The sequence below is a fragment of the Dermacentor silvarum genome, chromosome 6 (genome assembly GCF_013339745.2).
Source record: "Dermacentor silvarum isolate Dsil-2018 chromosome 6, BIME_Dsil_1.4, whole genome shotgun sequence".
Lineage (NCBI taxonomy): Eukaryota > Metazoa > Arthropoda > Arachnida > Ixodida > Ixodidae > Dermacentor > Dermacentor silvarum.
The window spans coordinates 115,777,811-115,802,141 of NC_051159.1; the positions used below are offsets into that span (position 1 = coordinate 115,777,811).

General features: G+C 46.5%; 1 protein-coding gene and 1 non-coding gene across 4 annotated transcripts; both read left to right on the plus strand.

Moving 5' to 3' along the window:
• Positions 1–272: 272 nt before the first annotated feature.
• LOC119455880 (ATP-dependent RNA helicase me31b) lies at positions 273–23,845 on the plus strand. Of its 3 annotated transcripts, none has more exons than XM_037717394.2 (12): positions 273–428; positions 1,653–1,763; positions 2,740–2,809; positions 3,905–4,139; positions 4,312–4,455; positions 5,294–5,388; positions 7,266–7,388; positions 9,966–10,094; positions 10,688–10,868; positions 12,838–13,049; positions 16,406–16,514; positions 21,567–23,845. In XM_037717394.2, exons 2-11 carry the CDS (start codon positions 1,693–1,695, stop codon positions 16,472–16,474), a joined length of 1,329 nt encoding a protein of 442 aa, XP_037573322.1. In that variant the 5' UTR covers positions 273–428; positions 1,653–1,692; the 3' UTR covers positions 16,475–16,514; positions 21,567–23,845. The 3 variants fall into 3 exon arrangements, with proteins under 3 accessions (XP_037573322.1, XP_037573323.1, XP_049525356.1); XM_037717395.2 differs by having other exon boundaries at positions 9,969–10,094; XM_049669399.1 differs by lacking the exon at positions 273–428 and adding an exon at positions 664–682.
• Positions 4,691–4,763, plus strand: LOC119457152 (small nucleolar RNA snR61/Z1/Z11). Its single transcript, XR_005193168.1, has one exon. It is a non-coding gene; the product is annotated as a small nucleolar RNA snR61/Z1/Z11 (small nucleolar RNA).
• Positions 23,846–24,331: the final 486 nt, after the last annotated feature.

Consider the following 24,331-nt stretch of genomic DNA (forward strand, 5'->3'; position numbering starts at 1 on the left):
GCATATGTTCGAATCTGCCGCGCGAATAAAAGATGCGAAACCAGAACCAGCCCCAAGCCTGTTCATTGGCAAACTATTGCATAGCCTTTGCTAGAGGCGCTGCCATCTTACCAAACATCATGCGTGAGCTTTTTAGTTAAGTAAAACGGAGTAAATTATCAGCTGTTTACTTTCTAAATTTACTCTTAAATACATTTTTAAAAAGTGCATTGTGCAAAGTGGTTGTCTGGCTTTTTTCTTTCTGCTGATGTTTGTACCCATGATTCCTTTGTGCAGCGCTTTTTCTTTTTAAATAAATGGTCAGCCATCTTGAGAACCGTCAGTCGATGTGTATGCTGAGAATTAATCGTTGTGCATCGGGAAGTGCGCTTGCTGAAAGGACAGTGAATGTTGCCCGCTTGAGTCTACGGTACATGCGCTTCAATACCGTAAGTGTATTTTATTCCTGCTCGTTCAAACGGCGAGCACCTTTTCGTCGTATTTACTGGGCGGATAACGTTGGGCGGTCCGTTAAAAGTATATGCAGCGTGATACGAACCGTCGCTTATCTCGCAAATTTCCTGTTCAACTGTTAAGCAACCGCATTCTTGTTTGCGTGCTTCTGTGTAACGCTTACGTGACGGGAAACACTACAGGTGACTTCGTTTCGGCTTCGAAAGCCGTGTGTGTAAGCCTAAAAAGTGTAAATATCTTGCACCAATGTTTGGCATTTTACTGCTGTATATATGTATTTTTTGCTGTAGTGCTGGCGTATCGGATACTGCGTTTGCGTTAGGTTTTCTGAACAATTGCAACGTGCTGCAGGCCACCCGTTATGCTATTTCATAAACCACCGCGGTTCGTTTCTTCAAGGGCTGTGTGTGGGTCATTGTGTTGTTGCCGTTCTGGGCTGTCTCGTGACGCCCAGCCTTGTTCGTTTTTGTTGCTTTTGTTTAAGCACATTGTTGGGGCTTAGGTTGAAGCCCGCGCTGCGAACGGAAAACCGCGGTTCGTTGTCCGCTGCTTTTCAAGGTTCGGGTCATTTGAAGCCGTGCTAACGAGCAGTGCATTGCGAGTGGAAAGGGTGAGCGCTGCTCCGGTTTGGCCGGTATCGTCGTGGCGCTCGGTGCTAGCCCGCATCGGTCGTTTTTACGGTCCGTTTCCTCTTGCTCAGCTGTCCAGAGCGTTCAACGAAGGCAAGCGCGGACCTAGCCTAGTACCCGAGGTGCGATATCGCTTTGCCTACCCATTATCTTCTAGCGTCAGTGAACTTTGGATAGTGTTTGAAGCGTGTCTGCCAGTCTTTGGTGCGCCAATATCGAGAAGCGCTGTATCTGTTCACGTGCTTTTCCACCGGGCTGCCGACTCTGTGCAAAATTAGTTAGCGTAGCCTGTAAGCCTGCACGCCTGTTACTTAACGCGCCGGTTTCAGCTAGCCGACTCGTGGCGAGACTCTGTTCGTGAAGCGAGCGAGTCGGTTTGTTCAGAAATTTAAGTTTCTTTGACAACGTCACCCTCAACACCTACAGTGCAGATGACACCAGGTTGTGCTTTTCTTGCCGCACGAACTGCTTAGTTGTGGCTTTAAAGGACCGCGAGCTGCAGCTTAGTGCATTGAGCTACTCTTGTGAGCATGCTATGATGACGCCTACCACAATGACTTTGCATTTTAGGGCCTTCTACCATAGTTGCGGCACGCTGGAAGAGTCCACAATGTCCACAGTAGCAGAAAACTCCGGCAACCATTCCCCTGAGAAGGCTGTAAACCACACCAACAACATTAGGTTTGTATTTTTGTGTACAGTGCTTTCTAACATGCTTTAGTGTTTACCTAAATGTGCTTGTGGTAAAACAAGGCATCACTATCTTGAAGGCATTGGTACTGAAAGTGCTAATGAATCGAATCCACACAATTTTAACAGCCTGGAAATTAATCGTTACTGACAAGTTGCTGTCGGCTATACGTGGTCCTGCATATTTTGCTATGTTCGAAATGATTCTTCACTTACGCTGCACTGTTCTTGCTAAAATTTGGGGGAGCTATCATATTTGGGAGTCTACACTGGTTAGTGCAACACATGGCACAGTTAGTTTCCTGGTTTTCTAAGTGCAAATTTGCCTTCATTTATGGGGATGCGAGCTGCTGCCACGACAGTGCAAGCATAACCTTGTCGCCACCAACCGGCAGCTACAGAAAGCAGCCAGTCGGGAAGAGTTGCCGCGTGTTTCCCACCCTGGAACACGTGGCAGCCCGCCCTAAAAACGGTAGCAAGAAATTTAGCAAGAACAGCGCTGCAGTAAGCGCACAATCTTTTTTTTTTTTTTCACACACATTCAGCGAAATATGCAGGGTCCTGTAAGTGAGCCATGCTCGCTCAGGCGGGACCAATAACCATTCCGATGTGCCAGGCTGGCGGCAGTCCCTAGTAGCTTGTAGCAAATTATGTGGTAGGGGAAGTTCATAAAGGGAAAAATTGTAGCACATTCCCGTGTAGCACGAAGCAACGCAGGAAACCCACACTAGTTTCTCAACCGTTGAAGTTCAGGAAATTCGTCCTGGTCTTTGGAGGGGGGGGGATTTGAACTCGGTACCAACACCTTTTCCGGGGCGATCGCCCTACCATCCGAGCTAACAATTTTTTGGGCTCCTGGTCTGGTGCATTTAGTAATTGAAAGGAAAGCCCATGGTGGCACTATTTAACTGGTAGGAAAATTAGCATTTTCCTTCAGCTTGACTATTTTCCTTTGTATTCCTTTCAGGGATGTCGAAGAAGGTGGCTGGAAAACGAAGCTTGTCTTACCTCCCCGTGATCTAAGGAAGAGAACATCTGTAAGTTATGCTTTATGCCTATTTTAGCTAAGCTGGTGTTATTCAGGTTAGATGTTTGGCACACTCGTAAGACAAAACTACAATTTTCCCATGCGAACGGTTGAAACAAAGCAATTTTTGTTAAGCAGTTCCTGTTATGAAAATTGCTGCACTCGCGTAGCAATCAGCTACTTGTAAAATGCAGGGTGCTTAAGCCAACTTGTGCCGAGCCTTAAAAAGCATGTTTTCGTTGTGCAAATGGCAACTCGGTGCAGTATTGGTGGCTGTCCCAAAGTATGTTCTGGCCTCCATTTTTGTCAAGATAATTTGTCTTCAAAAGTGATACACCAAATGGACCCATGGTATGTAGTGAGGAATGCTGCATAAAAATTCTTAAAGCTCTGTAAGCTTCTTTGCCATTATTGCGATGTTTCCTTTAGGACGACGTATGACCATATTATGGTGTTCTCGTGCAATACAGCTAAAAATGTGGGAGGCTGTACATATAAAGATTAAGCTTTCACGCTTTTCTGACCCATTTACCACGGTGCTGCAGACTTTTGATAAAACCACATGCACATAGTCGTCTATAATGCATTTCCAAAGTGTTTGAAAATATTGACTACTTTGTTCATTGCATATGGGCACTTGATCTTTTAATGCAGTACGTACCAATATTCTCTGTTTTTATAGCAGATGTTGATATTGTTGCTGAGTTGCTATCTCTAGGGCAGCTAAAATGTTTGCAGATTTTCTTCTTGTAGCGCCAAAAACACACGGACGTAGAACGAAGACACACAGGCGCTAACTTCCAACCGTTGGAAGTTAGCGCCTGTATGTGTCTTCGTTCATCTACGTCTGTGTTATTTGCGCTACAAGAAAATCTGCAAATATGTTACACCAACAAGCCCAAATGTCTACACTGCTAGCTAAAATATATTTTATATGTTGAATAAATTATAGCTGCACAAATGATGATCACCAGTTCTGCTTCAGAACTCAGTCTGACGACATTATACCACTCTCTGACTGTGCAACCTGGAAGATTAGGTCAGCATGTGCATCTCGCAGGGATGGTGCTGATGCATTTGTGTCCATGTTTCTACCTCTCTGCAGGATGTCACTGACACCAAGGGCAACGAATTTGAGGACTTCTGCCTAAAGCGGGAGCTGCTTATGGGCATCTTTGAGAAGGGTTGGGAAAAGCCCTCTCCCATCCAGGAAGCCAGCATCCCCATTGCGCTCCTAGGGCGCGACATTCTGGCTCGGGCCAAAAATGGCACTGGCAAGACGGGTGCATACATCATCCCCATGCTCCAGCGGATAGACGTGACAAAGGATCACATCCAAGGTCAGTGTTGCCCTTGACGTGGCACACTGCACTGTGTGTCATCGTGATGATCATCAGTTCTGCTACAGAGCCTGTGTGACGATGCTATACCACTTCCTGAGTGCGGAGTATTGTCACTGCAAGTTCTTGTCATCAGCAACGATGCTGAGTGTGGCTGTCTGCGCTGTTGCAGCTATGGCCATTGTCCCCACTCGTGAGCTGGCCCTCCAAACCAGTCAAATCTGCATCGAGCTGTCTAAGCACCTGAAGGCCCGGGTCATGGTTACAACTGGTGGCACCAACCTGAAGGATGACATCATGCGCATCTACGAAAATGGTATGGCTGGGATCCTCTTTCTGGCTCGATATTAGTGGCTTCAATCAAGAGTACGGTCATGTGGTGGGGGGTGTTCAACGGGTGACTGAATGTTCCGTAAAAGACTTCGATTTTGCCAATGCATCTTAGCAGTGTTGTAGGCAGTGAGCAGTTGGTTTCAATGGGTCAGGTTGCTAGTGAAAATGTGCAATTGTTTTCCTCGTAATGGCTTGGAAAATAACTGTAATGGTGGCTGCATAAATGATGAGCATCAGTTCTGCTTCAGAACAAAAGTTGACGACATTATACCATACCAAAAGCACTGATATGCAGTCGCCATCTTTGTGTGGGTCATGTCATCTCTTCCTTTTGGAAGAATGGTCATAACAGGAGCTGAATGTTCACTTGAATGGCTTGCAGAGGTCGCACAGCTGAATTGGTAGCAAATGGCTGCTTTGGTTGAAAACACTATTTCGGGTCATTCTGTGCCAGATCTTTCATTCGGGTGACTGCAGTGCAATGCTTTTAAACCAATTAGTGGCACAGGAACAACACGTCTGTATATGTTGCCTCTTTGCGTCGCAGTGTAAGTAGGCATGAGCGGCATCAGTAGCAGGACATTTCAATGTGGCAACAGGCAGGTCACACTTGTTGTAAAGTTGCCACGAGCCAGTTTCGGTCGGTCATGTGACCTCTGTCAATTGCTTGAGGCAAAGAGCCCTTACTTTGCAGCAAAAGTTCGTGCACACTAACAATGATGGCAGTTTAGACTATTGAATAGACTTGGTGCTCCATACCATAGTGCATGCTTACCAATCGCTCTCCCCCTTAGTGACAAAGCATCTGTAATGCATTTCAGTTCACGTGATCATTGCGACACCTGGCCGCATTTTGGATCTCATGGAAAAAAGAGTAGCGCAGATGGACAAGTGCAACATGCTCATTTTAGATGAGGTAAGTTGGGAATGTGTCCTGTGTGAGCAATCAGTGTTCATTCAAAATTCTGCCTGTTGTAAGAGCATGATGCCCCCTCTGCTGTTGAGACCTGTTTGCTTCAAGTTCTGTCACATATGGCTTAAGTTTCTTGAGGGCACAAGAATTTTCTTGCTTCAAGTGCATTCAAATTTGCTCTTTGAGTGGCACTCAATTCTTGGCTGTGATCCTATGCATGAAATGCAAAGGGGTGCTTGATAAAGCTTTGCATGTGTAATTTCTAGATTGAACCGTGCTTGACTCTGTCCTCTCCAAGTCTGCCTCAAGCCATCTGTTCAAAGTACATTGTTTGATCGTATGCGCCAAGCCTATCCTGCAGTAACAAGCAGCTGCAGTCTGGAACACATTCTGTCAGGCTGTGGAGGGGGGGGGGGGGGGGTTATCGCCATCTTGCATATTGTGCTCAATTTAAATGTATCTGCAACATTGTAAGTGCTTCTTGATGGAGCATAAATACTTTCATGTCTAAAAAAAAGGATGCTCCACATCTGCCCACCATGGTTCTGAGTGGCGCTGGCTAACACTCCTAGGGCTTGATCAAGTAAACAGAAATACCCAAGTTGGTGGATGAATTGATGGCCATCGCCATAGCAAAATTGGTAGTGCAACACACGCGTAATGCAGAGGTTGTCTTCAGCTTCGCCAGTCTTACATTTCCCCTTTCTTCGCGATTTTCTACATTCCAATTTCAACTACGCTTAATTTCCCCAATGCTTTCCTTGAATTCATTGTCTGTTGGCTTTATGCAGTTGTGATTAACAAAATCGAGCCCCTCAGTTTCCCTTCTTTAGATACTCGGGTGTCGCACAAGGTTTTGGGGCTAGGTTTATATACTGGTTGCATGTTTACATCAAGGTGCGGCTTTTGCAACTGCTGCATTTATCAGGCATGTATATTTGTGAAGCCCCGGGGAGACTATATTTTATTACTTCAATAATGCTCAGGGTAATTTCAGCTCCTAAGGCGTTGCCATCTCTTGCAGTACCTAGCCTACAACCTATTTGCCCGAACAGGATTAATTTGGCATTGTGCATCTTCATCCCGATTTTGCCTAAAAATGTCTCGACCGAGCACAACTGTGCCAGTGGTAGGGATTCCATTGCTCTTAGCTGCCTTCATTTACTTATGCTACATTGCCATAAATGCATTACGTATGGGGGAGGGAACTCCAGTGGTGGCTGCATAAATGATGAGCATCAGTTCTGCTTCAGAGCAAAAGTTGACGACATTATACCAAAGCACTGATATGCAGTCGCCATGTCTTTGAGCCATTGGCACGTGTCATCAAATGTTTGAGTTTTGCAAGTAACAGCAAGTAGTCTTACGAAGAAACGCTTGGTTGAGTGAGGCTCGTAAAGCATTTCTTCAAAACTTATTTTTTTTACTTTTATGCTAAGAGGCTTACCCAAAAAGAAAAGGCCGAATTATCATTTTTTAACTTCGCGTCAACGCAGCACCCAAGACCTTAGTGAGACGATGCAGATTTCTAAGCATCTTGTCGTATTTGGGCAATCGTGCACCTCTAATGTTCTCTAATGGTATCTTCAGGTGGTCTTTATCTCGCACTCTAATGTGGTTCCAAATGCTTGCGTTGTAGTGCACGTTAAAGACACCCAGGTGTTCAAAATTAATTCCGAGTCCTCTACTACGGCTTGCCTCATAATCAGAACTGGTTTTGGCACGTAAAACCCCAGAAAGAAGTAATGTGGTCCCCAAAAAAAAAAAAACGCTAATCCTTTTTGGATGATAGAAAAGTGGCACCTTGAAAGAATGCGTTCTCCTTGCCTAGCTTGTCATAAAGTAAGGCTTACACCTGAGCTGCTGCTTTTGCTTTGCAGGCAGACAAGCTTCTCTCCCAGGACTTCAAGGGCTTGCTGGACAAGGTCATCAGCTACCTGCCCCCTGACAGGCAGATTCTTCTCTACTCTGCCACGTTCCCACTCACGGTGGAGCAGTTTATGGTAAGTTCTGCACCACCGCTGGCTTATGTGCATGCACAGCGATTGGGACTTGTTTAAAATAACTAAACCTAGTGAGGGACAACCCAACACTGCGCAATGTCCCTCTCGAAGCATTGCTCAAATTTGCTCAAATGTCTTGACGTAAAGTGCAGTCCTAGCAACGTCAGTCACCATGATGCGTTACTTTTGTAAATTGTCCAATGCACTAGTAGCGCCAGCAGAAACGAGTGATATGTAATTCTGTGATACATTAGGTCTCTTACCTTTATGTCGCAAAATATTACTTAAGGGGGGACACGGGTTGTGGCGACCAAAAATCGCGAAAAAACTCGATTTTTTTTAATTGCATTGTTGGAATGTACAGCTATTATTGCACCTATATTAATTTCATACCGATAATGTCAATATTTTAGCCGCAATGATGCCTTACACGACATGTACTAGCTGAATTTCAGGCTAAACTGACGCTGAAACGGCACATTTTCCGAAACGCGCGCCTGCTCTTCCACGTGTGCTAGCGCGGACATCTTGGTCTCATTTGAAAGAGCCGCTTTTTGCCTTCAAGTTCCCGCCAGAACGGGCCCCATTCAGCTATTGGCCACTTCAAAACTGCGCGCCAAAGAAAGGTACTAAAACACTCTCCTATTCAGCACTTGGCGCACGTGACTTGAGCTTGCCTCCCAATTGGCGGAACGGCATGGTCATCGTCTGCTGCGCGCTTGGAGACGCGCATTGAGACGCGCCATCTTGCCCCAGTGTCAGCGAGAAAGCGTGCCGCGTTGTCGAAAACGGTGCGCAAATTTCGCACGCGGCACAAGTTTGGTGCTAAAAAAGTGCGACGGACGCTCATCGAAAACTGCAAAGTGCGCTGCTCGACGCCGCGAAACGACCAGGACACCACAACCTCAGCGTTTGATGCCCAAATCGTCGATGCAGCAACGGTAGGCCTAACGGCCGCAGCGGCTGCTGCGATTCAGAGTCCGTCTGCCGCCAAGCCTTCGACCTTCACTCGCGGCAAGATACGATCTACCGGCAACCCTCCGAGCTGAAGGAGGAAGCGGCGAAAGCCAAAGCGAATCTATCGGCGTTATCTTCCGCTCCAGCGACGGAGAGGAAACGCGAGTTCGTGGGTGACAGTACCGACGACGCACTTCGCCCGGCTGATGTGACTACGTTTACGATTGTGGATTTGAGTGCAGTGAACACTTTATTAACGTTTGCGACGTGCAAAAACTGCAGTGGTGCTTTCGAAATCGTCCGAGACGAGCGGGAATACGAACTCGCTGTGAAGCTGCGTTTTATGTGAGCAAACTGTGGAGAGACTCGGTGTGGAGCTCGCCGCGCGTTGACAGTGCCGAGCGAATGAACCCCTTTGCTGTGAACGTTTTGGCTACGCGTGCCATGCAGGCAACGGGCAACCAACAGACCGCGTTCAATGACATATTCTCGTTGATGGACATCAGCCGTCGGGCTGTTCACACGAAACCGTGGCAGAGCTACGCGAAGCTGACGCCCGCGGCCGATCGCGCGGCACGTAATCTGACGAGCGACTGCGCGCGGTCGATTCGCGAACTTTACGCCGAACTAAACGTGGGCAAAGTGGGCCAGTCCCCGAAAAAGCGGCACACAGGGGCTGGAAGTCAGCAGGACTACATGTCTGGTGCCTACTGAGCTGTTCCAGCTGTAAATTTGCAAATAAAAAGGTTTTGCATGTTTTCTCACTTTTCTCAAAACTTGTTTTTGGGTGACTTCACCAGATTGTCGGAGTGAGATCTCATGATCTAGAACAGCTAGAGCAATAATTCTTTCCTTAGCAGAAAGCCTAATCTGCATATTACAAAGTGCTGAGAGCAGAATTTCAAATTTCTGCACATGTATATATTTTATTAATTTTCTTTTGTTGTGGTAGCCATAGGACAAGGAATAAATTTGATCACCTGCAGAATGGCTAATTATTATTTAATTTGAAAACTTTTTGCAGCATTGCATATTGCATATTATAGTATCTAGCTATGAAATAATATCACTTTCTACTGAGCAGTTTTTTTTTCATTGTCTCCGGAAACAAGAGCGCGACAGATTTGTGTATCTTCTGAACAAATCGACCTACAAGAAAAATTATTGCATATTTGAAATCAGCACGAAAAACTAAGCAAGCCTGATTATTTTCATCAGAATTGGCCATAAGATGCAGGACATAATCTCCACAACCCATGTCCCCCCTTAATGAGAGATGTTCATCTGAATCTTTCTGCGACTAGCGCTCATGGCGCACTGCTTGCACTGATATCCAAAACATGGCAAGTCACATACTGGAAGCACAAAGGTCTGTAAGTTATGGTTATGTTGTAGGAGGTAAAAATGTCACTACAAAACGTGTGCATTGAAACTTCCACGGCCGCATCATTGCTTGCCAAGTACAAAATGGAGTATAGTTAATTGTGCTGTAGTGCATGACCTTCCAAGTTTTGTGAAAGATCCGGGAGGGTCGAGTCAAATTGTGCTGTGCTGCTGAAACAGTGCAGTTTCTCCTGCTGTTGCCGCTTGATACAATTGTGCCGTTCACCTTTTGCACAGAAGAAGCACTTGCACAGCCCGTATGAGATTAACCTGATGGATGAGCTGACCCTGAAAGGTGTGACGCAGTACTACGCTTTCGTCCAGGAAAGGCAAAAGGTTCACTGCCTCAACACGCTCTTCTCTAAGGTGAGCATGCCCTTTTGTTTCTTTAGGTGCATCACAGTGTTGCTAGAATGACTTAAGTGCAATGCTCAGATGTGTCCTGTTCAGTCTTTTTCTGACTACACCTTGAATCATTTCACTTGCTGACCAAGACTTTAGATATAGGAACAACTGAAGATGTCTGGATAGGGCAGTCCAAGATTTCAAAAAGTGTTGCTGGCACAGTCAGCAGCACCAATGAAGATTAATACTTTTGTTAGGCCTTGCATTTTACTGGTCCCTACTTCATGCTTCCCGACAGTTGGGTACAGTTTGACTTGCAAAATTAATACACTGGACTCCAGCAATTTTTGCTGCATTGGCACCACCTGATAGTGTTTCAGCAGTCAGAGTTGACCTGAAGATATGGGTTGGTGATGGCATTCGCAAAACTAATGAAAGAATACTTGCCTTTGAGCAGGTTTGACTCTGGAGAAGTCACCGTAGTTCAGACAGGATGGACAGAACTGTGCTGTTCTGGCTTTTGCTTGCGTTCAGTGGCTTCTACAGACAGTTGCATAATGGTGACATTGGGTTGTTTTCCCACGCTGCTTCATTGCCTCCTGTTCCCACTGCAGCTGCAAATCAACCAGTCAATCATCTTCTGCAACTCCACTCAGCGGGTGGAGCTTCTCGCCAAGAAGATAACGGAGCTTGGCTACTCGTGCTACTACATTCATGCCAAGATGTCCCAGCAACATCGTAACCGTGTGTTCCATGACTTCCGCGCTGGCCTCTGCAGGAACCTTGTCTGCTCTGGTGAGTTACATCGAGGAAATACCTTGTAAAAGCACAGCCAGTAGAGTTGTCTAGTATAATGTGCACAAGATGGTGCCACCAATCCAACTGCTCACGTTATATTTCAGTAAAGCAGCATTCCACGAATAGTAATTCTGTATACGGATAAGCTCACTCTCCATTGTGGCTGCTCGCAAGCTTTTTTGCGATGGCATCTTGCATGGTCATTCTTGCCATCCGATCAATTTCCCTCAGGAGCCAGCTCACCAATTTGCTGGCAAGTTATGTGCACGTCTGTGCCTTGCTAGATTTCTTAAAGGGGAATGCGGGGATCAGATGCGAAATTTGCGAGAGAAATTTTTGGAAACCACGCTTTTTGGTATCTGCACGCCTAGTCTACGCTGTATCAAAATGGTTTGGCTGAAAACGCACTAAAGTGGTCCGAAAAAAATTTGTCGGTGCGCAGGGCGAGAAAACAGCTTTAAATCGCCGCAGTTCACGGAGCCATATCTCGTATTTCCCGCGACCGAGCGCCGTCATCTTGGTATCGATCGAAAGCTGTTTTGCTGTTCCGCTTCTCAATTCGTCGGTCGGAACCATCTTGTAACAAACGCACACACAAAAGAAGCGCGGGTCTACTGAGGGTAGTCACACAGGCCTTCGGACGAAAGCGGGCCTCCGATTGGCTGCCGTGATGAAAGGCGTCTCTGTAGTGGTTACTGCTGCGACAGCGGGCAAAATGGCTACCACAGTTGTCTGCTTCGCAAACCACGCTGACGTCTTCACTTGACACGCAGAATTCGGATTTCTGAGAGCTCCCAGGTTAGTGATGAATCGTCGCTCGTTCGAGAATAAATTTTTGACGAAGCAAGCCTTTGGAATACGGAAGCGCTCGCCTTCTACGGCGAAAAGAATATGGCGATTAGCGGAAGCGGAGGTGCACCGTGGATTACGTGCCGCGCTATCTTGCACCGTGTGAGTCTAGCAGCGAAACCGACAATCGCCTTGTGCCATCGGCACCGATAATGCAGTTGACGGAAGACGCGCCTCGACGTACAGCCGCGCGAATCAGCCGAGATCGTATAGACGCGGGTCGAAGGTCACCATCGCCGGCAAAGATGGTGTACTCCGTTTCTGATGCATCGTGCGACACGGACACGCCTGCCTCCGAGCAAGCCCCAACCATCGACGAGCTAGTGTGATAACCGAAGATTCACCGGACTAATAGTCTCCCGAACGGTGCACCATTCAGAAGCGCGAGCATGCAGCGTTTGCGATTCCCTTCGCGCGGTGTCCGCAACTGAACGGAAGTTCAATTTGATAAACTAGTCAGGCTATGAAATTTTCAATGCCCACCAAACAGAGGCAAAGGTGGAAGATGCTTGTCAGCAAGCCCTAATGCGTTCTAATAAACCTGCACTGCTTGCAAAAGTTTGCAGCCCGTTTTCTCAATTGTGTGTGTGTGTGTGTGTGCTTTTTTTTTTTTTTTCCGGTCACCTCGCTCGTGGAAAGCATAGCACAGTGGCTGAACAGATTTTGATCCAGTTTTTGCTGTGATCCATGAACTGTGCTGCACATCAGGACAGTCTTGAAATGTTAGTTTATCTTTCCATTATTTAATTATGTCAGAACAACTACATGGCTCTATGCTGTGAAACAAGTCGCATGTCATGTTGAGGAAAAAAATTATGAGGGCACTAAAAAAAAAGCGAACACTGTCTTGGTGTAGATTAGACATTTGGGCAAACATACAAAGTATTCCCAGTTCCGTACCATGTTTCGTTACTGTGCCAGGCTTTCCAGGAGCAAGGAACTTGTAAACCTTTGTAAACTCTTATAAAACAAAATCTAATCAAGATATCGTAATGAAATTTTAGATTTGCCTCTCTATTGCAATCCAAATTTCAGCCCTTTCTGCCAAGAAACAAGTTATTTTTCATCCCCTCCTCCCCCTTTAAATGATTGGTGGTTCTTTCTTCCTTGTGTGCAGACCTCTTCACAAGAGGTATAGACATTCAGGCTGTGAATGTGGTCATCAACTTCGACTTCCCAAGGATGGCAGAGACATATCTGCACCGCATCGGCAGATCCGGGCGCTTTGGCCACCTTGGCATTGCCATCAACCTGATCACCTACGATGACCGCTTCTCGCTGCACCGCATAGAGCAGGAGCTGGGGACGGAAATCAAGCCTATTCCTAAGGTTTGTTGCACTATTTTAAAATGGTCAAATCTCGTTATAATGGAGTTGCACCATACACTACTAAATGGCTTTGTTAAACTGTTATAAGTGTAGAACTCTTATTGTCAAAACTTGGATCTATGCAAACAAAACGCATACATCATGCATCAGACTGGTCAGCAAAGCATCTCCTCTTGGTTTGGGTGGCCCGTTGGTGCCTTGCTGTGCCAATACATGGCATGAAAACACAAAATTTTGTTTTGTAGTCGTTCATATGCAACTGATTGGCATGTTCGGCTTGCTGATTGAGAGCCAGCAAAGCCCTTGGTCAAACTGTGCGCTTGCACACCCAGAGTGCCCTGTTTCAAAATGCTGTTGAGTATTTGACATCTGTGCTGCTGGGAATGCACATTTTGAGCTGCAAATGAACAAATATTCAATTCATTAACCAATACTGCCTTGGATCTTTTAGTGTCTGTATGACTACAGATAAGGGGGCATGGTCGGGGACAAGTCAAAGCAACTGCGGCTGTGACGGGCGGATGCCAACTTGAATTCTTAAGGAGAGATGCGGGTCGATAAGGCACAGTTTTCTAAAAGAAAATAGCTTCGAGTTACATTATCATCTTATATACTTTTATTTCTGTAAATATCAAGCCGAACTTCGCATGAGAAGTCGCCTAAAAATGCGCCCAAGTGAGCGGCGGTTCCTCTAGAATTCACCAAAAGTCGCGAAAGTTCGCGCCGCTTGCATCGTTCCCACGTAGTCGCGTATGTTCGCGGAGAATAAAAGCAAGACGGGACTCTCACCCGTTTTGAATTGAGTGCCAAGCAGTGCAGCGCTGCCATTGGATGGCGGTGCTCCTTTTCTGTAGTAAAGCCGAACCGTCGCCACCGCCGCTGCCGTGCGTTGCTAGCAGCACGGTTTTCTGTGTTTCAGTGTTTTCTTGAGGTGACAAGCTCGAAAAAGTGCTGTTCCGACATCTGCAAGTATAGCACTCTACACAAGTACCGAGGAAAACGACGCTTCAACGTCGGTTAGGCCTACCGCTGACACCGGTCAACCGCGACAGTGGTTACATAGATAGGGGTAATGTCAGGAGCTTGAGTAACATGACTATGCAAAACAATGCTTATTGACTTTCAGCAGCCATCACTGAAAAGTAAACACATTATACAATAGTTTAAAACGCATTAGTATTTTTTTTTAAATGGCCGTTACTTTGGCCCTAAAACTAGCTCGATCACGGGATCTTCACAGTGTGCTCAGGAAGATTATTCCACTAAATTGTCCTGTATGTGAAAAAGTGTTCATCCCATGCAATGGAACCTGAGGCAGCAGTGCCGCATATGGCAGAGGACATTGTCATACGAGAACCCACTGTACTTCACAAATATCTTGAGTGATGGCAATACTGTCGTCGAAAAAGAGTGCACCAACCACGTTTCAAAACGCCTGGGCACTGCTCTGCGAAAAGTGACGCCACTGCCACAAGGTGAAAAGCTAAAAGTGACAGCCATCCAGAAACTTCAGACATTATGAAATGGCTATCGCAAATAACAAGGGCAACGTCCGCAGCATGTACACTATAGGCCTCTTATTTTCATTGTTGCTCCAGTGATGGCGCCAGTAGCCACAAATTTTGCCCTGCTGGACCAGATTCTTGGTGTAAACATAAACGTGCTGAAGCACTGGGGGAGCTTACACCATGCCACACCCCCTTGACAAAAGCTCGGGGCTTGGCAATTATGCCTATTTATAAGCGCCTTACTGATTAGCTCCAGGCACGGTGGCTTCATTGAAAGACACGGAATGCAGTGGAGTCATTCGAGCGAAATATGGCTGCTGTGTCGAAAGACAAAATTTGCTTCCCAGACATCTGTAGACAGCCGCGGTTATTGATGTGCTATGGTGTATGACAAGGCCATGTCAGCTTTGAGCAAGTTCTACAATAGATTGGAGTACTTTCCCCAGAAGAGTTGGCCCACGTGCAGCGACCGGTGCGATGATGTGTGCATAAAGAAAATGAACTGGAAGCATACAGCAGAAGCAAGGGCGCACCATAGTAGCGCAGTGAAAAAGGGCTCGCACCGAGGAGACCAACCGTAGGAGCCGTGAAGGGCCAAGCTTGCAGAGCAGGAAGGTTCTAGAAATTTGTGTGCTTTTTGTAGAAGCTGCTCTTCAATGTGCTCAAAGATTCATGTGATAATTGCATTTTCAAGAATACATGCTTTTGCAACAAACCTGATTTTGAAATTCTTGGAAATTTTCATGTTTTCTGGGAAGCCTTTTGTACACTTAGAATTAGTGCATACTAACAAAATTTGGCATACAGTAAAAGCTCGATGATACGAATCTCACGGGGTCACGAAAGTATTAGCCGAAATTCGTATCATCGAAACACATTTAAAACTACTGTCGAATCTCGATAATTCGAACTCTAAGAGGCCCGAAATTTTGTTCGAATTAAAAGGACGTATTTTTGAAGTATTCGTGCACCATAGCACGATGCACGAACGGTGCGAGTCGTGAAATATCGCGGCGCGCAAGCGCCTAGCAAGCGCGGGCCACGAAACTGCCCACGCCGGCTAACGGTCGCTTCCCGATAACGACAGAAAACAAAGCCTCAGGGAGCGAGCAGGCGGCGCCGGCACACGGGTGCGCACGGAGACCGTCGAAGGTGAGGGAGGAGGGCGGCAGGAAAGCGGATTTGGCTGCGTTTTTTTCCCCAAGTTTCGGTAATTGCACACGCTGTTTGGATAAATATCGGCACTTTGCGCTGTAGCCTATTTAGCTCTGTAGACTGCAATGCTTTTTGTGACAACTTGATACACAATAAAGTGCCTGCGAAATCACTATTTTGCTATTGTGTACAACATAACTCGAGAACTGTAGCAGCTACAAAAAAACTGACAATTGAAATCTGCTTGAAAAACTCTGTAATAAGGTGTTTCCAAGGAGCGTCCCCTTAATGTCGGAAGACATTTGATTCGATGAACCAAATGCAGCAGCTTTCCTGTCTGTGATATCAAGATGTAGTAGTCTGAACATCGCTCTTTTAACCTTGATGCTTTAAATTGCCTTGTTGCACTGTGTTATGCTGCTTGTATATCTGCGAAATCAAACAGCAGGATGTGAATCATTCAGAACATGACTACTACCTCTTGTGCACGCTGACATTTTCACTTCATTTTTTTTTTTTTCCCCTCATTTGGGTGCCTCATTGATTTTACTGAATGATGAATGCAAAAAAAAGTCAGTTCTGCTACTGAAGGTAGTCTGAAGATGCATTGTTTCTGATGCTGATGTTATATTTGCTCCTGTGATATCGTTAAATGTGCAGCCATTAATGTAGGTTGTTTTCTTTAATGCTTAGGTCATTGACAAGAACCTCTACGTGGCAGAGCTGCAGCTAGAAGATGCAGAAGCAAATGCCAGCAAATAGGAGCCAATCATCATGTATTTTTTCATTAGCATAACTCATGGTAAGTCATTTTTTGATGCAATCTGAAGTACAGGGTAATGACAATGAAGAGGGAGCTGAAGTTGTGGCCATTACTACTTATTATAACAGCTGTCTGCTGCCACCCACTGGGTGCTGCGACGGCTGTGCGGTTGACATATTTTAAAAGCAATCGGCGACGTGGAAAAAGTGCGCGCCTGCGTGGCGTTTTACTCTGGCATCAACTCGGGGCCGTATCTTGGAAGCGATCTGCATTGGGGGTAGTCTAGGCAGTGCAGGTGCATCGGCGGCTCAGTTTTGCGCGTGCTGTGTGTTCTCGGTGCTCAGTTTGCGTTGGAGCGATACACAGCACAAGATCGCATCGCTCGCTGCTGCCGGCGGTTTGATAGCGAGTATCCCCGCTCGCCGAGTGTGAATTGTTCATGTTTGTCTGTGCGCACTGACACTATGCTTGTTAATATAGTTAATAAGCGAATGTTCAAAATTTACACGGACGATAAAACTATCTTGACTTTGTATAGCTGTCTACTAATTTGCTATCGCAATCAATGCTTCGGCATTCAGGCGAAATGCAACTTTAATTCAAACGTAAGAATTAAAATACAATTGTGTGCAGTTCATCACTACTCGCTCTCGGCTCTTGTGTTTCGCTCTTAGAATTTATTTTTTTAACAGTTCCATGAAAAACGTATCAGCAGGGTTTTACTTTATTAGGCATGCTGGTGCTTGTACTGTGACAGGTAATGGCGTGTGTATGCGTGTATAATTAGTACATGCTGTGTTCAATAATAGTGGCCTCCTTCCACTTCTGGTATGCTTCACCGCGTAACACTTCGGTATTGTAGCAAAGCTGTCTTACGGGAAACGGCATCATGCAATGCCGCGCTTCCAAGTCATTGGCGAAGGTGGGGTCGACACCTTTGCTAACAGCAGCGAATGTTTTCAATGAAAAACACGGCACCGAACAGCGGAAAGCTTGGTAACAAATGTTGAAGCAGCTAGGCCTAGCATTGGCACCAGGTGGCTACAGCTGCCAGGGAATCTGCGTGCAAGATGATCAATGGTGACAATTTTCCAGACATTCTTGTACATTCGCTCTATTGGGTGTGTGTGGTGGTGCTGCGAAGGCATCCGAATTACCGGTCATGTCCAAAAAATTTGGTCATTGACTGTGTATATTCTATTGATCCGTTTTATTGGTTTTGTCACGCTAAGTGGCCAATCCTGGCAATAATTGCTCCACGACTTCATCCAAGCCAACGATGAAGGGCAAAAGTTGAAAATGAATAAACATCTGCAGTCCTAGGAACAATCTTTCATGACCCATGTGCAGAAGGTTGGGGTCGCAGTTGGAGTGCGTATTGTGTACTGAAGGGTACTTCAGCCTAACTAAAACGTGGTTTCTCCTGTTCATTTTTCTATGAGCATTGTGCTGTATGTCGTGCGGGCATGACTGCGGCGGCACAGCTGATTTGACACGCTTTGGCAGCTTGGAGTTTTGAACTGCTGTATCGAATGAGTTACTAGTCAAATGGACAAGTGCTGTGCATAGATGGTGCAGTGACAGTTTGAATTTTCAGCTGGTACTGCGGAGTACATTGGAGTAATTCTGTTCAAACAAAAGCATGTGCACCCTTTGTGAAGTCACTCTCCCCGTCAGCAGCGATTGTACGGGCAGTTGCCTCTGCATCACACGTCACTTCTGCGATGCTCATTTGCACCTTCGCACCCTTCCTGCGGGTGCTCTCCTCTTGGCCACATACTTCTCTAGAAGACGCATGGACATGTCAGTACTGAACGTAACAGGTAGACTGGGAGAACTCGTGCACATGCCTGCGAAGAAATGCTTCACGGCGTCTTGCAAGTTGCGTATGAATAGAGTAGCGGCCATGGAACAGTGCAGTCTCGCTTTGTTAGTAGAGCGCCACTGCCACCACACTCCTATTCACTTGTCTGTATTCCACGTTCTCAAACGCAGCACTGCGGTCAAGCGGAGATTTACTAATTTTGCACCATCGAGGCAGTGGTAAAGCATGTTTGCACAGAGCTTGCAAAGTTTGTGTTCACAACGGCAGCAAAACAAAATGTTTTTTTTTTTTTTTAAGTTCCTATCGGACAAGAAGGCACCTAGTCAATATTTTTTTGAAAGAAAAAGTACAAATATTTTAGTGTTACGGCAGCTGCCAGTGGTCTTTGGAAAGATCCACACAAGAGCATTCTAGCTGGCTGGAGGCGGAAATACTGCAGCATGCATGCCACCGTATTGAAAAGGTCTCTCCATTATGTCCTTATGGCTGTACGTCAGTCACACGAGGGTGAGTGCACCGAAAGCCGTGAGGTTATTTTCTGTGTTCTGGCCAAAAAAGTGCTAAGTTCCAAAGGTTCAGAGTCACGTGAATCGGTAATCAACGACATAAGTGCCAACAAGCCGTGCACATAACCCTTTGAAGGTCGAATTATTTTGAAAAAAACTTTCCCAGATGGTCGAATTACTTTATACATTTTGTACATTCAATATCCGCAATAAAGTCGGGAATAAATAGTGAAAAAAAAAATTAGAAACAGTATTTTGATGTCGGTATCACTCAGAACTCCAAATGTTCAATAATATTCCAGAGTGTGGTATTCCTTGAAACGCAGTTCTACGCACAGCGCCTTATCGCAGTCTGCACACCAAAAACGCGTGTCTGTTCTGCTCTTGGGGCGACAAGTTGTGTTGGCACACACATGACATCTTCTCTGTGCGGCTGCCTTGGGCTGAGGCACCCTCTCTGGGAAGTGGCCGCTTTGCCGTGCATCTGAAGAACTCCACGGAAACTCGGTAAACAAGGAGAGCGAGAATACCTCGTGAGCGGCGCTGATAAACAAGCTAAGACAGCGCCAATCAAGATAGAAATCAACTTCCGCCGCCCCTGCAAGAGTGCCGACAGAGAGAAAACTCAAGTTTGGCGCGCCTCCGTTGCGATCACGCGGCGAAACCGCGAAAGGGGTGTTGCCTGCAGTCTGCGCGACGCACGCGCTGAAACTAGAAATCGGTTCTGTTTATCTCCGCAAGAAGGTAGCACAAATGTCAAACTCTTCTTGTAAGTCCTAAAAGGTGGCAGCACCTCCCGGTGAGCATGCATCGTCATTATGGCGCGAAATTTCAAACGGAGGATCGAAACCGTACCCGTACGGCAAAGACCTTGCGGGACAGAAAACCGCCGCCGTACAGATACGGCAAAAACCTTCAAAGGGATAATGGCATAGTAACTGCAGATCCTTTGCACTTTCAAGGCGATGTGCGTAGTGCCGTGTCAAGGTCGACAGCAATGATGGCAACACTCGCGGTTTTCAAAATTTAATCCCTGTGTGCCCCTCTTGTGCTTCAGGCCTGTTATTTTTCTCTTTGTGTGCACCACATTTTTAGTGTAACCATGTTTGATGTGCTCATTGTAACTGTACGGTGCTTTAAAAGATTAGGCTCGGTCTGACTAGGTAGGGCAGGAAAATTGCAAGTTAACTTAAACATAAGCATTACAGTCGACGTCCGATTTCCCGGACCCTCAAGGGACCGCGAAAACATCGGGAAAATCGGGCAGTCCGGAAAAACGAATGCACGTGAAAACGCACCTTTTTGGTAGGTATTTTTCGCTGACGGAGAGGGTCACGGCCGGAGTACAAGATTCTCATTGCTATTCAGCCAATGCATCGTTTAGGTGGCTCTGAAAAGAGCCGTTTAAAAAAAAAATACGACGTGGCCGGCGCTACCTCATAGGTCAGCACTTGGGCGCAAAGAAGTCGCTTATTTTCTTTTGCACGGTCCGCTTGCCCGCGATCATGTCTGCCTCAATTTCAGTCAACGTCATGTTGCCGCTGTACACCGATGACAGTGTCATCAGTGCTCGCGTCAACTCCGAGCTCGTTGGCTGTGTAGGAGCTGGCTCTTCATTCTCGGTGTCGGAGTGTCGGAATCCTCCATAACTTGACGAATGATTTCGTCATCGGTCAACTCCGCACATAGCTCGAGGTCTTTGTCAGCGTCGGCGAAGCCCTCAAAGGTTATCCCGGCTGGAATCGACACGCCGGCAGCGCGCAGATCGTCGAAGGCAACGTCCGCGGATGGCAGTTCGTTCGAAGGCGCGGACGAAGACGAAGGGGCAGTCGGTGCCATCGCTGTAAACGACGAATCCGCTCGACGAAAAGCGCAGCACGAAACAGCTAGGAACTCGGTGGATGCTGAAGGTCGGGAAACGTGATCACTGAAGATAGCGCGCAGCAGCAAACGATCAACCGCAGACACGACCGCAGAGCTGGCAGAGCTGACAAAACAACACGCGAACGAACACAGTGAGGTTTGGCTTGGCTAAGCTACGGCTGGCAACGGATTGACACGTGCGGTTTCGAGGTTACGGCAGCCGCGGCGCGGTGCGGCGGTGCTGCTGGCCACACCTGCGATGCGAGTATGGTGGGTTCGAGGATATGAAAACAGCCAAAATGGCGGCGGCGGTGACTTTCGGTCTGCGGTTAACAGTAAAAAGTCCGGGAAATCGGATGGCGAAGGCTATAAGCGTCCGGAATTTCGGACTTTTTAATACATTGACTCTATGGGGAACTTGACGGTGCCACAGATGAGTCCGGGAAATCGGGCATGTCCGGAATTTCGGGCGTCCGGGAAATCGGACGTCGACTGTATAACCAATAATCGTATCTGTGATCGCTATACGCTGGTTTGACTGTAGTTTGGCATATCGGGAATCTGCTTTTTGGCTACAAGCTGTTGCCACCTCGCGGGCAGTACAGAGCATTCTGGTGTTCAATCAACTGATCCCACCTTGAGCACGGGCAAGCAAGACGACAAATTGCGGCTGCATGGCAAAGACACATGCGAGCAGACTGATTGGAGCTGACGTTTCTTGTATATGTGGACGGCTTTTACCATATGGTCCTGTTGGTGTCTGACTGGGAAAGCCCAGATAGGAGCAAGGGATTGTTTTTAAATTAAGGGAGGTGGTTTGGGGCCCTTTAGTGTTTGCCCAGTATCACTTGGCCCTAACAAGCAGCGTACTAAGTTGTTTCTTCCTTTCTTTTCCAGATTTTGTACGTCACTTCCGGAAGATTCTGTTGTATACTGTACAGAAGGGAAAATGTGTATGGATGTGCCTGTGTGTGTGTGGTGTGCTGCAAGAAAAACTAAAAAAAACGGACTACTGCAAATGAAGTTTGTGGGATGCCTGAAGTGAACAAGTATTTATTTCTCCTGGAAGTGTCACCTCATGCCATAACTTATACTTTTTTTGTAGAGTGAAAGTTGCTGGGAAGCTAAAATTGACTGTAAATGTGAAGCCAGCGGAAACTTATTTTTAGGAACGAGTGCTGTCTTCTTTTTTTTTTTTTAGATTATGTAAATTAATCCATCTGCAAGAACAAGTTTTCGACTGCCATGTGGTGCTGCTTTGCCCGTGACATTGTACAGGACTATATTGTGGCTTGTGAGCGCATTACTATGGCACTATGATTACCACCACACCGAAGAGACGGTTGCTGGTCCTCTTCAATTAATTGGATGCTGGCCAGAACTGACATTGCAACGGTCAAGACTGCCTCTGTTCCCTCCCACTTCTGGTCCACTGTGGCAAGACCCAAGATGAGGACAGTGTGTGCAGCAAGTCCTTGTTCTACATCGTGATGTGCAGTATGTGTTCTGGACTTTTATAGACCTGTGTGGACTTTACAAGTGAAAGAATAAGACAGGGCCTATGCACTCTTGATGAGCGGACTGCGGTTTTTGTAAATGGCCATGCATTTAGCCTGACTTTTTTTTTTTTTTTTTAGCAAGTGCTAGACTCACTATGAGCTAAAGGAAAGAATTTCGTTTTCCCCAAGTAATTGGCATAAGTCTGCAGCAAAATTTTCTTGTTCCGATAAAATTTTGGTGTGCTGTGATCAGTAGTGCACTTCGGACTAGACTGACATTGATTTAGCGGCTCTATCTGGAATAGCTAAAACTTGACAGACATACTTTCTGCGTTGGTGCACTTGTCAGCTTTTTTCGCCTCTAGATGTTTTGACTTCCATTCATGTTGGCTGTGTGGAGGTGCCTTGCATGAAGCATGTTTCGACAGCCCACAAATTGTGAATGTGCGAGGCTCGCAAATGTCTCGCGAGACCCCGGTTTGTTTCGAGCTGAAAAAAAAAAATTCTCTCCGTCAAAGCACGCGCAGCCAGGCAGGCAAACAGGCCCGATCGTTGTCTTGCTGACAACTCTTTGTGCCCTACCGTTGCAGCTGCAGCCCCCCCTTTAGGTCTTGTACAAAGTGTATATTTGTATTATATGTTCTCAACTGGTTGGTCACCTTGTCTGTCGGAACAAGATTTTTGGACTCCACACTTCTGGCAGACGGGGTCTGCCGGCCCAGACACACATGCAACCACGTTGCTCACGCACACAAATGCCATGTGGCTCTCCTATTGCGCACAGTCGCCAAGATGCCCTCGTGTATGCTTGCTGCTGCAATGGTGGCCGTCAAGAGTTAACCTGCCTGTTTGCGACTGCTTTGACATTTCCAATCACTGCCCTTACCCACATCCCCCTTCCCTCGTTTTTTGTTTGTGCGGGTGTAAAATTTTTACGTTGCCTGCCACCTTTCTTTCGTTCCCCCCCTTCTTTCCTTCCATGTCACTTTTCCCTACTATGCTAGTGCATCCTTGCACCATCTCCTTGTCCTTCCCCGGCTTTCCCTTTCCCCACTTTTCCTCTTACGAGCTCGCCATAGGCGTGCTTGCAAAGTGCCGTAGCCGGCAGGAAGCGTGGACGCTGGGCGCTGTGCAAGTTTTGGAGGAATCCCCCCGACTGACCGGCCTAGTCGACAATGTCATTTAGCTGCAACAAGTGACCAGAAACTTCCTCCATTGCTTTGCACGCCGCCTGGAATCTTTGTGGGTGCCCAAATTTCTTCAAACCTCGGGTCATTTGGCCTCCCGGGGTCGCCCACTGCCAAGCTCCACGCTTCCTTGCTGGGCACACTTGTACGAGATTTGGAACACTAGGCCAAAACAAATTTCTCAGATATTTTTCTTAATTTCATATGCCAAGTGGAGGGATTTGTTTGATTGTCTTAAGTGATGATCTAAATTGGCTACTGCTTTTTTTCCGTCGATGGTGCATTTTGATAACAGTTCCGGTAATTCATTTTCCTATTTTTTTTTTCTTCGTCCCTCCTACTTGGGGTTTAGATATGCAATACGGCTGTAAGATGTGTGATTGGCCTCCGATTCGTTTATTGGCTCAAGTGAAGACCATATCCATTAAGAATATTGTGATCAGAATAACACGTGACCTGCCAAAATAAAAGAATTTATATCTTTTATAAATACTTGTCCTGGTGGTCTTGAATAAATGATGTTTGCTCTAGCGGCAATGGTAAGTAATCCACGCAGCACAAGGCGGTTCGTACTTGTCACCATCCTGCCCTTCGGTCTCTGCATAAAGGCAAATTTAAGTGGGCCTCGCTTCAGTATGGGTTTCGCATTGCGTGAGCTGCCGTGTTTATCGTGAGGTATTTATCCAATGGGTGGATAGCAGGAAGTGTGCCTAAAAGTAGGGAGGCTGCAGTGTGCAGTGCTTGCAAGGCTGTAGATTTCGGCAGGTTACAAGAAACTAACGTGGCCCTTATAATTGTGGTCTGCGGGCAGGACTGTACTGCACCTTCTAATTTCCCAGTGTTCAAGAAACGTTCTGTGCAAGATATTGCAGAGTGGGAACGTCAATGTGCTGACAATGCGAAGTGACTTCTGAACAAAAGGAAGTTGATTTGATTGGCCCCGACCCGCCCTCTTTCAGTGCATAAACTTCGCACA

Excerpts from the sequence above, each read along its gene's own strand:
- LOC119455880 (XM_037717394.2), top strand. The coding sequence starts at position 1,693 with ATGTCCACAGTAGCAGAAAACTCCGGCAACCATTCCCCTGAGAAGGCT. Across the intron at positions 1,764-2,739 it reads AACCACACCAACAACATTAG|GGATGTCGAAGAAGGTGGCT; the intron begins GTTTGTATTTTT and ends TATTCCTTTCAG. Across the intron at positions 10,869-12,837 it reads CAGGAACCTTGTCTGCTCTG|ACCTCTTCACAAGAGGTATA; the intron begins GTGAGTTACATC and ends CCTTGTGTGCAG.